General features: G+C 47.8%; 1 protein-coding gene across 1 annotated transcript in view; it reads left to right on the top strand.

Annotated features, from left to right (window-relative positions):
* SLX4IP (SLX4 interacting protein) overlaps positions 1 to 5,682 on the top strand; it is a 169,681-nt gene extending 163,999 nt beyond the window's left edge. Inside the window, exon 6 of the mRNA XM_032461827.1 lies at positions 5,515 to 5,682. Within this exon, the coding sequence (XP_032317718.1) occupies positions 5,515 to 5,529 (15 nt within the window). The 3' untranslated portion in view covers positions 5,530 to 5,682. The remainder of the gene's footprint in view (positions 1 to 5,514) is intronic.
* The last annotated feature ends 11,679 nt before the right edge of the window (positions 5,683 to 17,361 follow it).

Genomic DNA, 17,361 nt, shown 5'->3' with positions numbered 1-17,361 from the left:
TGGCTTACTTCACTTAGAATGAAGCTTTCCAGGTCGATCCATATTGCTGCAAATGGCATTATTTTATTATTTTCTATGGCTGAGTAGTATTCCATTGTATAAATATATCACAACTTCTTTATCCAGTCATCTGTTGAAGGACATTTAGATTGCTTACATGTCTTGGCTGTTGTAAACAGTGCTGCTGTGAACACTGGGATATCTTTTCAAATTAGAATTCTCTCTGGATATATGCCCAGGAGTGGGATTGCTGGATCATAGGGTAACTCTATTTTCAGTTTTTTGAGAAATTCTCCATACAGTTTTCTATCATGGCTGCACTGCACTGCACTCCCTCCATCAGTGGAGGAGGGCTCCCCACCACGTCCTTACATGGCTCATCCTCCACTCCGGTCTCTAGGTAAAGCTTACCTTGTTACCTACCATGGCCTTCCCTGACCACCATATCTCAAACTGCACCTGCACCCCAGTGACCTTTTAGAGGTTTATTTCTCCTCGTGACCTCATCACGACCTGGCATTGGATGTTTGCTTGTTTGTTGTCTTCCCAGCTGGGATAGGGGCTCCCTGAGAGCCAGGAGTGTTTTCGGTGGGTCTGTGTACTTTTCTGCAAGGACCTCAAACAACACCGGGTCCAGAGTTCAGTGGTACCTGATTGGATGACTCTGCTCAGTTTTCAATTGCATGTCCCTTTAGGACAGAAGTTAGTTAACTCTTCTGGGTGTGAGAATCACAAGGGAGCTTGCCTAACCCCGCCCCCCCCCCATCCCCCAGGGCAGTAGCTTCTGGGGTAGAATCCTGAACGTTTTTGAACAAGCTTCCCGGGTGCCTTTGACGCCTAGCATACCTGGACCACCCTTCGCCAGAGGCTGACTCAGTGTACCCAGTCTCCATTTGCTTATCCGTTGCTCAGCTTTGTGGAGTGTTGCTTCATGTATATCAGCAGTTCTTGAACCACCTGGACACCTAAAGATAGATCTCCTCGCCCCACCCAAGAGCTTGTGAATCAGAACTTCCAGGGACAGGTCCTGGGAATCGATATTTTTGTAAAGCTCCCTCAATGCCAGTCTCCCCTCCATCCTTCGGGAGGCCCAGCTGTGCTTGATGGGCTCCTGGAGGAGCATATGAACTTAAGAGTGGGTATTTTTAATGTCTTTTTAGGCCAGCCTCACTCTCCATCCCTCATTAATCCAGCAGTAAGTAGTATTCTGTTCAAACGCAGCACTCAGTCTAAGTCACCACGGAGCGAACTTGATTTATCCATGATTTCAACCTGCTTTGTAACCCGAGCATCAGCCAGTATTTCAAACTCCATTTCAATCCAGCCTATTCTGCTGAGTACTCTCTTTGTAGTCTGTTCTGTCCAGGAATTTAAAATATGTTTCCCAGGTCAGACCAGACAGCACTGGGGGTGATGCCCCTGTCAACACTCATCTGCTCGGCCTCCCCCTTGGACCTGTACTGGAGCAGGGGCTTTGACTGCCCTTGACTTACGGTGCATCCACTGGTCTCCAGAGCACCCCCAGGGATGGAGACGGACCTGACCCCGTGCTCTGGGAGCCTTCCTGGCCTGCTTAAGCTGCCGAGGAGAGTGTGTCCGTAATCAGGCCTCTAGGGCTGGTGGCCTTGCCTGTCTTTGGTTTTTTCCTGGAACTATGTATAGACACCTGTACAGGTGGAAGCTCTTAAAACTAAAATCCTCAAAGTATTGCCAAAGATAAATAAATAAATGGGGTGCGAGGGGTGTCAGGGAATGGTAGTTTCAGAATTGTATTCCTGAGCTAGCCTCAGAGCCGGCTGCCAGGTTGTGGAGAATCCCTGATGGCTGAGGTGGCCCAGAGCAGCCCTCTTGGTTAACTCGTTTCTTAAGCACTGCGACCCCATGGGGTGCTGACTCTGGACTCCAGATGGCCTCTGGGGAGCCTTTTTGAATACGCTGGATTTGTCTGTATCCTTTGCAGAAGATGTTGGAGTCATTAGTCATAGCCCAGTCCGGAAAGGAGCAGTGTCACCTGGGTGAAGCCCCGGAGGCACCTGCAGTCTTCTCAGGCCGCATGGCCAGCACCTTGAGAGTTTTGCTTCTGCAGAGTTCACGCTTGCATTTTGTTGGCAGACATGAGAAGCCATTAGTAATCAGGATGAGCCTTCTGGGAAATCCTGTTCCCAGGTGATAGCTGCTTCCTCTGGAAGACGTGTTTGCACTGGAGGCAGTGGAGGCTGCGATTTCATGACAAAGGGGAGTGAACTGACCCCAGAAATGTTAAGCATGATAGATTTCTAATGAGATCTGACAGTTCAAGAGCTGAAGGAGTCTGATCTCTGTTTTTCCCCCCGCCCACCCAGTCTTCATACAAACGTAAATATGCCGCCTTCAACAAATTGCCAAATGTGGTTTTAATTTGTGAGCTGGACACTTTGCCTTTTCTTTTCTTTTCTTTTCTTTTTTTTTTTTTTTTTTGAGGAGGGGGAACAAAGTCACAGGTTTTGCACTTTTAGAACTGGATATTTCCTTCTGTCACTTTTTCTGTTGTTTTTTTTTCTTCTGAGGACATCCTCCCCCATTGTCTGCGGTCGGATGAATTCTGGATGAGAGTCGACTGTCCTGTTTTTCGGAGTTGTTTTTGAAGTTCCCATAGGAAATACCGAGTGTTCTTTAAACTCCACTTTAAAAATAAATAAATAAAGGCAGTGGGTGAATAATCGAATACGAGATGTGAAGGCTGTCGCTGTCACCGTGTCCTGCATTCTGTGGCCTGTGCAGTGTCCATTGTTGCCATTTATGACCCTGTCTGCCTCCATTGTGGACCTCTTCCAGCCTTGGGGAATTTACATCATTCCTAATAGCAAAAGGCTTTCTGGTTCCCACAGAGTTGTTCAAAGCCTGACTCATGCTCCTTACGTTAATTGTTCAGCTCTGAAAATGCTGCACTTACAGGGTGTGGCTGGAAGGGGAAAATCTACTGTACTTATAGGGCATGTTTAGAAGTGTTTCACACATAAATCTCAGTCTCTCTCTCTCCCTTTTTTGTCTCTGTCATCTAACTTTTAAAGTAACTCTTTCTGGTTAACTGCTAAATCTTAGGAGAAAGAAAAGGGAGAAGCACCAAAATGCAGTATAATTCAATAAAAGCCGTAGTGTTCTGCTCACTGACCTTAGAAACTGACTTCATTCACAACTGGATATGACTCTGGGTGACATTGATCCGGGTCTGAAACCGTAGGCAGGGTTAGTGAGAGCTAAAGGCTGGTACCCAGGGTGCAAGGCAGTGATTGTCCAAAGCTCATAGCATCCCTCTGTGGGACACCCAGGTGTCATACTGGCGGCTGCCACCTACCAGGCTTTCTGAGGCTGTCGTTCTTATTCCAGTGTAAGTCTAAAGCAAGGACCTACTGGGGTGGTGGCGGTATAGCTCAGTAGAGCGCATGCTTAGCATGCATGAGGTCCTGGGTTCAATCCCCAGTACCTCCATTAACAACAAAAAAAAAAAATTAAATTAAAATAAAGCAAGGATCTACTGATACCTTATCAATACTGTTTCTTGTGACAGCAACATTTTATCATGGAGTGTGATGGAGAAGGGTACTTATAAACGTACCAGCAAATGAAAGGAGCTAATACCTGAATTGTCTGAATTATCTACGTGCCAACAAAAAGAAGCCAATTCCCAAAGTCTGAAATGGGTCGGTGTTGGTGATGGTTGGGAAGTTTTTGCTTTTTACAGTTATTTCCTCATGAAGCTTCCATCAGAACATCTAAGTATAGAAAGTCAGGTAGTCTCAGAATTATCTAAAGCCATGTTAATGCTGTCAGTTTAAGGGGAAAAAAAATTCCAGTTTTTTAGTAACCAGGAATCACAAATTCTAGTTTTCAAAGTACCAGTATTAAAAGGCTTAATTCTTCCGCAGTCTTTAGTATTGCAAAGGCCATCTTTGGTATTTTTGTAAATAGAGTAAATGTAGAGAATTCTTAGGATAATCAGGGTACAGACCGCCATGCCACCAGGTCTCTGGAAGGTCAGGCCCACAGGCCTGCGGCTGCCTGGCTCCTGACTTGTGGGCTGCATCGTGGTTGGGGCCGCAGAGGTATCAGACGCTGGCCGAGAGTTCCCAGACAACTTGAAATCGCCATCCTTTCCCTCACAGTCTCACGTGTTTGTGACACATGGTGATGGATGAAACGTGTGTGCCAGGAGTCCAAAAGGAGTGACAATTTACAAAAAAAGTTCTAGACTGAAAAAACTTGAAACAGCCTAACACCATGCAGTTTCACCTAATCCTGACCAAATTCAGTCTGTCCTCCAGGGCGTTCAGAGTGTAACTGTTTTTGCTCACGTTCGGCTAGCAGATTTCGCTTGGTTGAACCTTTGTCATCTTTCGGAGTAGACGGGAAGGGCTTGCCCTGAGCAGCTGAGGATTTTGCTGAGTCCCCTTCCTCCTGGCGCAGAGCTCAGGAGAAATGCTCTGAAAGACATGTAGGTCCCGTGTGTTTCCTTTTCTTCGTGTTGAGCTGTCTGTACGGCCAGGCACATAACGCAAAGTCTGGAACTCAGCAGGAGTGCGTGGACAAAAGCACTGACAAAGCCCCTCTGCTGCCGACCTGACCCAAAGTTGCACGCTTGCTTTTCCGCCTTCCAGGCTCTTCCTCGTGCTCCCTGGACGGTGGCGGGGTGGGGATCCTTGCTTCACGGGTGTGTTGCAAGGAACAATTAACTACAAGCCCTTTGAAGATGAAAAGCACCTGTTGACGGTGTTTTGTGCAACTTTCTGAGCGACTCCAGACAGAGCTGGAGAAAAATACGCTCCTTTCCTAAGATGTGTGTTCGGACCCCAGTGTCATTTATGATAATCCTTGGGCCCTTGAGAGCAGCAGTCAGAACGTGAATGTATTTGTTTCCAGGCTAACACTGAGCCAAAATAAATATTTCAGCTTTGATATTTTGTGGTTGGTGGTTTGAGAAACTTCAGGCCATTCACAAGGCTGCAAAGATATGCCAGAGCCAAGCCTCGAGGCTCTGAATCTCCCCAGCAGCATTTGCCCTGCCCCCCAAGTGAGTTTTATATTTAGAGTACAGTTTGCATTGTCTGCTGTATGTGTTGTAGAAATAGGGTTTGTGTGTGTGTGTGTGTGTACAAGAACATGTTTGTACACACACACACACACACAGCCTGTACTTTGGACGTATTTGAGCATTTAATTCTGGGAAAAAAAATCAATATATCAGATGTAGGCAATATTGATCCTTAATTTCCAAAATGAACACCTCTCTGCCTTAGTTAAAATATGAACTCCGTCAATACTCCATTGATAACCCGGTGATTAATAAAGTGTATCCTAGTGTTTTGGAAAATGCGTGTGTAAACATGCACTTGGGATTTTTCTAGATTTGCCAGGGGGTAAGGAGAAGGGAGGGGAGGACACGCATCCTCCTTCAAGTGCATAAAATGTGACAAGAGGAACAGGGAGGAAACCAGACTTAACAGCTTCACACACAAAAAAAATCTTTCTTTGTTTTAGTGTGAACAGAACTGAAAAAGCAGCATCGTGAGCAAATCGTGGAGCAGCAGGGACGTTGCAGGAACATCCAGTGACCCAGTGATGGCAGAGGTGGCAGGGAGGAGGGGTAACAGGCCCCATCCAGTTCCCCATCAGAGCCCGTGGGCCGAGCATTACATAAAGGCAGCTGAGAGCCACTGGGGGCTTCCTGTTCCAAAGCTGGAAAAAGTTCATCAGACCCCGCCAGAAGACACCAGCCGCCAGCGAAAACCTCATCCTGGGGCGCGGTTGGAGGCAGGGCTGCTGAGCGGGAGCCCTGTCTGTAGCTGTGAGTCAGCATCACCGGGTCCAAGACAAGGTCCGCGAGGGGCCAGAGTACCACAGAAACGCAGCCTCCGACCACCGCCAGAGAGTTTCTCTTGGAAGTGATCAATTAGTCCAGAGAGAAATAACAGTGCAGGGAAAGGGAAGCTGTCAGGGTCCTGCCAACTTCAGAGCTGTCAAGACCTGGGGTTCCTCTTGAAACCGGAATTGGCAAACACCACGTCTGATGAAGAGTTGCATGTTTTGGAAAATCTCTCCCCCAGACATCTTGCGAAAAATAAGCCAGGACAGGCACAGCAAACTGGCTCGGCCACAAACACTGAAAGATTATCTCCAGCTCTGGGCAGCCCAACCGATGAAAGAAAGAAGTCCGAAAGAGGCCTGTAACTTACGGAGGAGGAGGGCAGAGTTGCAGTGGAGGGTCCAGTGGCCAAACCTGTGAGGAATGAGCAGTGTGTATAGATGCTGTGATGGTAAAGGAATCCGAGTGATTATTTCAAATAGAAAATTCCTGTCTGTGAGCTTTCCAGGTGATCACCTCCAGGAGCCTGTGTGCTTTTCCTGAGAGCATTGCTGCCTTCTCATCACCCTTTGTAACTATCTTTAGAGATCTTTTTACTTATTGTCTATTTTTAAATTTTTTTATGGAAGTATACAATGTTGTGTTCGTTTCAGGTGTGCAGCAGAGTTACACACGTATTCCTTTTCAGGGTCTTTTCCAACTTAGTTGATGACAAGATCAGGAACTTACTTTAATGATAAGCCGCCATTTTCTTTGTCAGCGGTGACAGCGTTCATGAAGAACCACGTGGGGGAGCCAGGCTCGTGCCTCCCCATCACATCCCTGTGCAGACCACGCCGCGGGCCACATCAGGACCGATGCTGCGGTGCTGCTGTCCAGGGCCAGGGATCCAGTTTACTGTCCTGCTCTTCAGCCTGAGTGGGGCTGCAGGGAAGGAACAGGCTAGTGGTCCACACCGTCTGCCTCTGGCCCCAGCATCATTGTCTGAAAATGTGTTAGAAATGCAGAGCCTGGGTCCCTGGGTGATTCTGAAACCTGCCTGAGTTCGAGACCCACTGGGCTAATTGGAGACCCCCTAGTGTTTATTCCCCCAGCCTGGCTGCCATGGCCCCTGGCGCATCAGCAGGGGCCCATGTGTGGACACAGACATGCACCCCCTCCTGCCCCCTCAAACTTGTAAAGCGCCTGGGTTCAGGTTTGAGTCACTCTGTTCCCAGGTTCTCAAGTATGGCTGCTGCAGCCCCAGGGAGCTCTTCCCAACCCTAAGAGTTGCAGAGTGTTTACATATAATCCAGACCAACATTAGTGGAAACACAGGGGAGGCTCGTTCTTGCTTGTAGGACAGGCATGTCCCTGTCCCTGCTCCCACCTCTAGGATTCTGGGGAGGTTCAGGACAGACCAGAACCCAAGGGGAGGGAACTCAGTGGCCAGGGTTTCCAGTTTCCCATTTGGAAGTCTTCGCAGGCAGTTTAAATTTCCAAACAGGAGCTTTCCACTTGCTGTATTACCCGCCATTGTCTCCAGTGGGCTTGCTGGAATGTCACGCAGTGAATCATTGCAGTGATTTATTTTGGATGGTCACCTACGATAGATTTCCTTAGCCCAATTTCATTCTAAAGTAGGGAAGAAACCATATTCAAAGGCCACTCATCAAATACATCTTTTCTTTCTGCTCAACATTGGGTGGTCCTTTGAAGTAGTCCCTCCCTAGTAACAAGGAAAATCAAGTATATTGCCCAACATGTAGGCGTTAGCAAAAAAAATAACCCAGAAAGCCCAGCAAAATAAAAGAATATGGAAACAGACACAGTGTAAGTTCATGCTTAAGACTGATTAGTGGCGTCTCCCGGCTCCGTCTGTCCTTCCCGGGTCTCCTTTCCCCACTTGTTTGTGGGGCAGGACTCATCAGGAGGCAGCCGTGTTTCGTGGCACCGTTTCAGGTCACGAAGTTAAGTCTCGTGTGCCATGCCTGGCCGTGGATGCAGGTGCTCTTCCAGGAAACCTGTCTCCTTCCTATGGCCCCAGCCTCGCCACCCCCACCGGGAACATGGCCCCGACCACTGATGCCCCTTTCCTCTTCCCCCCCCAGCTTCTTCCCTGGCCCCAAGTGATTCCAGTCAGGGGATTCCATAGGAGAAGAGGGAGCCCAACAGAATCCAGCCACAGCGGAGCGGATTCTGCTCATCCAGGAGGGGCAGGCTGCACAGAGTGGAGCCCCGCGGAGAAGGTGGGAGAACGTGGCCCACCGTGGGCCCCCTCTCTTAGAGTGACCTGTACTCTGAGCGTGCTCTTCACTGAAGACAGGACCACAGTGTGCCATTGAATCTGCTTAAGGAGAAACAATTATTGGAACCGTTTCAGCCAAGAGGGCACAAATAATAACCCAGGTGACAGGCCAGGAAGCAGTGAGCTCCCTGGAAGAAAGCCTGGGACCAACAAGAGCCATTCCAGTACAGGGGCTGCCTGCTGGCCCCGAACTAGAAGGAGACATTTGAACTGGAGGCCCCAGAGAAAGTTTTTATTGCGTTTTTATTCTGTCAGTTAACCTAGGCCTGGTGGCTGAAGCCCATACTCGCATTTTTAATGATTTTTCTTTCAAGAAAAGTCTGGGCATCGGCGTTTGGTACGGACTGTGATCTAAGAGGGGAAATAGCGGCTTTGGCTGCAGATGGATGGGGTCTTTCTCCCAGACCGTCACGTACACGGGACCGTGACGGGATTCACGGAACAGCTGTCCGCTTCCGCGCGCCGGCAGCATGTGTTTGAGGAATTTCGCCTTTAAGCCTTTTCCTTCCACGTGTCTGAAACTCCCCTGGATCTCTTGTGACTTGAGTGGTTGTTTGATTCTTTGGATATTTGGATGTACAAAAGGGGAAATGGCTGCCAGGTTCTTTTGTTGCTTGTTAGGTGGGAAATGAGGAGTGAGTTCTCTGCTGCTGGGAGTCAGTGTGTTATCATTTTCTTAATAATCTTAATTATTCAGCATCTTGAGAGCCTGTCAGTATTCTTAGTTAAAAAGAACAAGTTCTTCAGCCACTTATTTAACAACCCCAAATTAAATGTATATTCAAGTTTTTGTAACTCGGATGCTTGGAAGAAATAGGAACCCAATTCGATTAAGGTTATAACTTTGAACTCTGTAACTTTCTCAGTGTCTTGGCTTCTAAGTCGCCTCCACGTGCTTTCAAATGACTTTTTAATAAATTGGTATTTTTGTTGTTGTTTTTGAATGCCCATAAATAAATGTCTGAGAACAGGCAGTGTGATTTTTCTTACACAATCTTCTTTCCTTGGCCTCTGGAGGTTAATGGTCATCCAGATATGCTTGCATATTGTTACCCACAGAGGAGCAGACGTTGGGGAGAAAGGAGTGAGCACTGCAGCTTTGTGTTCACTTATTTTAACATTAAAAAAAAAAGTAGGAAAAGGCGTTTCACTTTATAAAAAGCAAGAGTCCTAAAGACCCTCTGTATTTTGGTTTTTGGAGAATATAACTTCTCACTGAAGGAGCTATCTCAGGATATAACTTGGGAACATCAGTGGGACCACTGTTAATGTGTTTGCTTTGGGTGTCATGTTGGGATTTTAGCATGAACTGTTGGGCATATCAGTGGCCTTTGATTTCAGAAAGAGCTCGGAGAGGGCAGAGCCCACAAGGTAACAAGAGCTTGGCCTGGGATCACAGTGTCACTGTCCCCAGTTTCCTTGAATCCCTTCTTGGCAGGCCCCCCTGTGGTATTTCCACAAAATTCTGGTGAGTAGGTCCTCCTTTGGTTCTGCTAAGAGCCAGAACCTTCAGTGTGCCGTGCTATGACTCGGCTATGGAGCTCATTTTAATGTCTTCTTTTCTCTGATGGGGAAATTTCCATGCCTGGTTTGTCAGGACGAGAGAGTCTGATCCTTGTTATTGAAACACAAATGAACTGAAACACGTTGGGGCAAGTAAGAAATCGAAGTTAAGCTGATTTCTGTTAAATAGCTTAAAGTTTTCCTTAGTAAAAGATAAATTAAGTGTTGTAAAATGGGGTTAATTCAGATACTTAGGACAGAGGTCTAACACTATATATCACTGATGTTATAATTTAATGGTATAATTAAATTCTCAGAAATCTAAAGAACTCCCTCTAATTTGGTTTCTGTAGTAACAAGACAAGGAACAAATATATGTCAATATGTAGCTTTAACAGAGGGGACTTGAGTGGATGAAATTATTGCGTTTAATTGTCGAGAACTACTCAGTACTGGGGTTGAATTTAATCACAAGCAAGTAAGTTTTATTGTGCAACATGGTATTACTTCATGATTGCCATTACAGTTACTTATCAAAAATCATCTTAATTCAACAAAAATCAGGAAAACCATATATTTGGTCCCCAAGCACCTGGTCGGGCAACTAAAGGTATGGTATTTGACAGATTCCCCGGAGTAACTATCTTCAACCAAGGTAGAAAGCCAACAGCCTCCGCGGAAATCACCGGGAGAGCCCTCTTCCCCCACTGGCCTTATCCTCTCCTTTGTTCTGTTTAAACTATTAAAAATTACTTTAAATAGTTGTGCCTGCCAAGGGGATGAAACTAGTTGTGTCGTGTAAATGAACCTCTTTTATGAGTAAAAAGTAAAATTGTTTAAAAAGTTCAATGTGTATGTCACTTTTCTTTAAAGCAAGTGAATTAACCCCAAGGGATATACATTCAGCCCTTTGTGGGACACGCTGCCTAAAACTGTATTCTCCTGGTTGGAGACTTTCTCCTCCTTGAAGGAATTCTGAGGGTTTGAAGACTGTGTTAAAATAATCAAAGGAGCTCTGCATTTGAACCCTGGGCCCGAAAGATTGAGGTCGGAACCCCCTGTGTGGGACGTTGTGATTAAATTGGCCCCTAAGATTGGGGGTGGTCTTTCCAATGCAGCTGTGTTCCCACTTCTGCTCCCAGTTGTGAGTTAAGAGAGACGCCTCTTGTGAGGGGTTAAAGTATGCGACCTTGACTCCTTTCCAGAGAATCTTGACATTTCCCAAGCAGATTCATTTCCATTTTCCAAGTGGATCTAGTCCTTGTTCAGCACCGCATGAAGCCCTGGGCTGGCTCTTCCTCTGCCCTGCCTTTTATGACGGGATCCCAGCCCCCTCTGGTTGCTTGTAAATATATTTCTCCTCAGATCCTGTACCTAATTTTTCAGAAGCATTTCAATATCAAGTTGGAACCATACATCTGAATAGCCATGCATGAGATGCCGAGATCCACTGCACTTGGCGAAGGAAAGCCCGTTTCTTGGCGTTCAGGTCCCGGGAGAGCTGCCCTGCCCCTGCCAGGTGCTGGGTGACCGCCTGGTGCCGTGTGCTGCCAACCCTGTGCTCTGCCACCAATTGGTTCATATGTTTTGGGACAAGTCACTTCACCTCCTGGGCCTCAGTTTCTTCATGTGTCAGATAATCTCTGGTACTTTTAAGAGCCACGCTTGGCTCCATGGAACCCTGAGATGGTACCACCCCATGTGTTCATTTCTCCATCCGTTTAAAAGTGGGTCCTTGACACCCAGCCACACACTGGAATCACCTGAGCGGCTTCGCGTTAAATAAGAATCCTGGAGATGTGGCCTGGGCACTGGCAGTTTTTAAAAAGCTCCTCAGATAAGGATTCTCATGAGGTGCCGCGGTTGAGAACTATTGTTTAAAAGTGGGGGTGGGGGTGTTTCAATACTGGATGTGACAAGTGGCAGGGTCTGTGAGGAGCGTCCTCTGCAAGAGGGGCTCTCTGTAGATCGGAAGCGCACCTACTTTCAAACGAGCCGAGCCAGAAAGGCTTAGGGGACGAGGTGTCAGTGGGCATACACTGTAATCCTACAGGGACACGTGTTCGCTCTTCTCCCAAAGGCCCCTTGATGTTACTCCTGCCGCTTTCGACCCGCTACCTCTGAGTCCAGCTTCGTCTTTGCCGGCACTGAGAAGCTGTTACCCTCGTACAGAAGATGAGGTTTTAAAGCCCTGAAATAATTGTCTGGGGTTTACCTTTGATCCATGATCATTAATATCATTAATAAGCTCTTGAAAAGTGCATGTGAATCTCAAGTTCGCATTTGGCAGGGCGGTGGGAGAAAGAACGCTTTTAAAATAGTTTGGCTCAGAAAGCGCATGTGAAATAACCCTGTGGGAAAACCGGGAGAATTTCTCCTCCTCCGAAGGGTCATCTAGGAGGGGATGCTGACCTTGCACTTTATGTGCAGTAACGTTTCCTAAAACCTCGTTCGTTACCCAGCCTGGCTGATCTTAGGGGGCGACGTAGGCTATAGGAGGGGACTCACGATGGACACATTTCATGCTTGCTTTTGTTTTTTCCACAGTTCCTGGAAGATCGTAACATGCATACATTTCTTTAGGGGAAAAAAAAAATCCAGCTGCACGAGATTTACTGCAGCTTTTCTTTCAGAAATTAGAGCTAAAGAATTCTCTCGTCTTCAGGCTTCTAAGGGATGAAGCCCGGGAAGGCTGAGTGTGTCTGAGGTGAGGAGCGCTGACCTCTGCTGGGAGAGGGGTCAGTTCAGCAACAGGACTCGAAAGGGAGGAAGAAAAAGCAACTCCTCAGCAGGGAGTCTGACTTGCTTTAGGGCAGAAGAGCTTTTATAAATAAGTTCCCAGGCTCCCACGCCCTCTCGCCGGTTCTTCTATTACTAGTCCTGTCTCCGTGTGTAGACACACACACACGGACACACAGACACTCATGGACACAGACACACAGACATCCTCATGGACTCACTGATGGACACACATACACACACAGACACCTCATGGACACACATGCTCATTGCTCATGGGCACACACAGACACACAGACATGCTTATGAATGTACTGATGGACACACACACATGGACACATACATACAGACACACATGGGCACACGCTTGTACACACACACTCATGGACACACACACACTGGAGGATGCAGCCCTAGCTCTTACTTCCCCCCACCGCCTCACACCCCTCCCTCCACCGGCCCTGGAATTGCGGGATGGACAGGCAGACCTTTCTCCAGACGAGGCAGGTGACGGATTGGCTGGGATTTTTCTAGGCCCTGTGGCTCCTAAGGGCTTTTCTGTTCCTCCTTCATATGCTCAGCTGGTGAGAAGAGTGCGAAGGGCTCTTTCCCAAACCCACTGTGGGAGCCTGGGAGGATTACCACCAGCCCATCCATTCCTGCTGTCAGAGGGAGAAGGTGGGGTGGTAAATTAGGGCGACCTCCTGCCTTGACGTGGGAGACAGGGCTGGGCATTAGGGATGTGTCCCCGTTGGAGGAGCCTGGAAAGCCTTCCTGTAATGATGCTGGAGTGAATGGGGGCTTGTGAAGGAGCAGGGCTGCTTTAATTTGTTTATTCTCCTTGAAATGCTTGCCTGGTGAGCCCTTCCCCATGCCTTCTGCTCAGCTCAGTGACCACGCAGAGCAGAGAGGAGGCTGCCCGGGCAGAGCCTAGGCGTGGCTCCCCAAGGGAAGTGCCCCATCGATCTGAAAGCACTTTGCGGAGGAAGCCCTCTCCGTGTCAGAGATGCAGGGGACCTGCTGTTGGAGTTCTTGTTTTGATGCTAGTAAGAATCTCCAGATGGAAGAACCTTCTGGATGTCACCTTAACTCTCTGTACAGGCTCAAAGACCGGCAGACTGTCCATCCATCTGGGAATTTTCTACATCAGATTGGCCTTGCTTTCTCTGGAAGACAATATCTCTTATCAGCTCACATGTGCTGGGTCCTGGTTGAAGGGTTTGATTCTCGGTCCTGGTATTATTTTAGGGAAGGTCCGTACTTGAGAGAAACCTAATTTTCTGCCACTGGCTTTGTGCCCCCACCTCGGCCAGTGCCCACTGTAAGAGGGGAGCCTTAGGAGAGAGGAGATGGTGAGAAAGTTGGGCTTTAAACTGAGTCCCTTTCAGTCCAGAGGAGATGGTCGCTGCACAGTGAGGACACCACTACAACAGTGTGTGGTCTGACAGTGTAGCGAGCTCTCTGCGACCTCGGAACAATACCACTAGAACATGATTCTTTTCTCTATATCCATCCTCCCCACAGTTTTATAAGGCCCAGAGTTCAAATGCAGAGCTCCTTTGATTATTTTAACACAGTCTTCAAACCCTCAGAATTCCTTCAAGGAGGAGAAAGTCTCCAACCAGGAGAATACAATTTTAGGTAGCGTGTCCCACAAAGGGCTGAATGTATATCCCTTGGGGTTAATTCACTTGCTTTAAAGAAAAGTGACATACACATTGAACTTTTTAAACAATTTTACTTTTTACTCATAAAAGAGGTTCATTTACACGACACAACTAGTTTCATCCCCTTGGCAGGCACAACTATTTAAAGTAATTTTTAATAGTTTAAACAGAACAAAGGAGAGGATAAGGCCAGTGGGGGAAGAGGGCTCTCCTGGTGATTTCCGCGGAGGCTGTTGGCTTTCTACCTTGGTTGAAGATAGTTACTCTGGGGAATCTGTCAAATACCATACCTTTAGTTGCCCGACCAGGTGCTTGGGGACCAAATATATGGTTTTCCTGATTTTTGTTGAATTAAGATGATTTTTGATAAGTAACTGTAATGGCAATCATGAAGTAATACCATGTTGCACAATAAAACTTACTTGCTTGTGATTAAATTCAACCCCAGTACTGAGTAGTTCTCGACAATTAAACGCAATAATTTCATCCATGTGTGTCTGTATGAGCATATGAAGGGAATTCTGGCCTCCCTGACATGACAAACAGGTTAAAGATGGCACGTGGAATCTGCCCCCACCCCTCGCGGCGGGTGGAGAGAGCACTGGAAGTAGGCATCTGGGGATGTTGGGTGGAGGAGGCAGAGCTGCCCACGGGCGGTTCCAGGAACTCGCGGACGTGTCTGTGCTGGCTCTGCTGCACCGCGGACGTGGCGAACTTCTCACACTCGGCCTCCTTGGCTCTCAGTGTCTTTAACCGCTTAGGCGCTTTTTGCACGATAACCTGGGAGTAGCCTGCTCCGGGAAGCGAGCGCGTTTAGGGGATGTGAGAGGAGGTCTATGATTATTGCAGTCATCTGACAGTGGCCAGCACCCTCCCAAACGCCTGGGACACAGGGAGCGTCGCCCTCGTCCTGAAGACTCCTGTGCAGTGTGCGTGTGTGTACCGTGTGTGCATGTGTGCGCACGCGCAGAGTGGTAGGCAGTAGCGGGGGGGACCGCTGCTTTCCTTTCTGAGCCTCTTTTCCTGCGATTCATTTGCTAATTCTATGAAGCAGAAACTTAAAAGGAAATCTGAAGCAGCGCAAGAACAAAGGAACCACCCACAAAGGGATAGGGCTTAATCTGCCTTTGATTTGGAAAATAACTGCTGCTCTCGGATTTATAAAGATGTCACTTTCTAGGCAAAGCCGGGAGGAGGCACAGCTCGGATAGGTGCCACTGTCATACAGCAGCTTCCTGTGGCCTCCTTTCTTATTAATTGCTGATCTCCCAGTTCTTCACCTTAGAAAAATCACATCAAGGGCAGCATTGGGGCATAAACCTGGCACATCCCCAGAAGACGCAGAGAACGCAGCAGCCCAGCTAGCAGGCGCCCCACGTTCTAGTCCTGGCTGTTGCAAACTCTGTGTGACAGGTCCCCAACCTCGCTAGACCTCAGTTCCCCCCACCCCGGGAAAGCAATGAGATTTGAGGCCTTTGATTGCTAAGGTCTCTAATTGCATTACTACCCATTGAGTCTCAGGTGAAGGCTTTTCAACTGCCTGTTTCTCAGCAAGGATGAACTCAGGCAGCTTTTCACTCTTCAGGTGCAAAACAGAGAGGAGCCCAGCGTGTCTGGGTACTGAGTAGTCCTTAGGAAGCCAGCTGCAAACTCATATTCCCCAAGGATCGTGGAAGACACCCCCCCACACACACATCCCTGCCAGGAGAGCTGCTCTTTCAGACAAAGCTGTGACTTTCACGTTGCTGGCACCTGCTTTTGCTCTCTGTGAAATTCAGCCCTTCGGTGCCCCATGTAGATCATTGCAGGGGGAGGGGATGACGTGCGGGTGGGGGAGGCGGTGGGCCAGCCTCAATTCAGGGTTCTTAGTGGATTTAAGAGCCTCTGCTCTCCAAGTTAATTTTCCCAACTTGCATATCACAGGTTAATACTGGACCTGTGCATAATGATACATAATTTAAGACTTGTAAAAGCTGCCTGAGACTTGAAAGAAACACAGTCTAAGCCAGGAGGCTGAGCCTGGCATGCAAGAACAAGTAGTACAGGTAGAGTTTATGTCCAAAGCAGGGGAGCCGCGCCCTTGTAACATGACCTCAGAGGGTGCCATGCAGGTGTGCAGCCCCCCTGTGCCAGGCAGCGGTACCCATAGCCCTGCAGGCATCACCCCCACTGGCTGTTACTTTTAACCGTCATCGGAAGGCAACTCTTCACAAAGGCCACTTCGTTATTTTCAGTCAACCCAGGAATATCTCGTAGACTTGACGTGACGCAACGAGGTTGCCCTAATGGTTTCTAAACTTTGTTTTTAAGACTTCTGGGGCCAGAACCCCACAGAACTGCCTTGGGGCACCCCTCTACCTCTGATAACCAGGCTGTCTGTTGGCATAGTTGGAGTCTGACATAGCCCGAGCAGGGATGTTTAGCTGCTTGTGGGTTGGAAAAAAAATGTTAAGAAAAATAATTGTTGTTTTTGCAAACTATCTATTTAAAAACAGAACCTCAGGAAGCAGATTTCTGTTCCAATGCTCAGATGAATCAGAGCTTACAAAGTATAAATACACATTAGCAGGAGGAGGCTTCCCATAACCCAGTGCTGGTGTGTCTTCCCAGCCCGGGAACCTCTGAACTCCGGTTTCTCATTCCCAGTAGAGGCAAGAAAGAATGCCGCCGTCAAAGCGGAAATGCTGGAACATTGCTCAGCCCAAGTTGCAAACCTCTGCAGGCCTGTGGGACTTTTTTTTTTTTTTTTTTTTAAAGGGAACTGGTTTTTGGCCACACACTTGCTCACTTTGGGGTGGACAGGTGTTCTCCGTACAGAAATGTGGGAAACCCACAATCTGGTTCCTTTGGCTCTTTGCTGCCTAAGAAATATCACCAAAGTTACCTTTGACTCACTGACCCCTCAGATCCGCCAATAAAACAAAGTGCTCACACCCCAACTTGCTCAAGGGTGGTGTAATTATTTGACTTAAAAATGATGTCAGGTGGCAATTGAGCAACAGACCGGCTTCCAGGCTACTTAATTCAATTTAACAAGGAGGAAAAACCTTGTAATTAACAAAGAGCTTGCACTTCAGTGAAGCTGTTCTCAGTTTGCTGCACCGAAGTCAAGGAGGACAGGGGTGGAGGGGAGGAGGGGCAGCTTGTTGAAAATACAGATTCCCAGGCCCCGCCTGGGAATTGCAGACCTGGCCTGGGACTCTGCATTTAAGAGAAACCCGTTTGGAAGTTCCACTTCTGATCATTACCCAGTCTTGCTGGACTTTTACTCAAGCTATACAGTGTAGCCTCAGAAGAGGAAAGGAGGGTCTAAGTCTAGCTTCCCA

This window comes from Camelus ferus, chromosome 19 (assembly GCF_009834535.1).
Source record: "Camelus ferus isolate YT-003-E chromosome 19, BCGSAC_Cfer_1.0, whole genome shotgun sequence".
In the NCBI taxonomy this organism is placed as follows: Eukaryota; Metazoa; Chordata; class Mammalia; order Artiodactyla; family Camelidae; genus Camelus; species Camelus ferus.
This window is presented reverse-complemented; position numbering and strand designations above follow the sequence as displayed.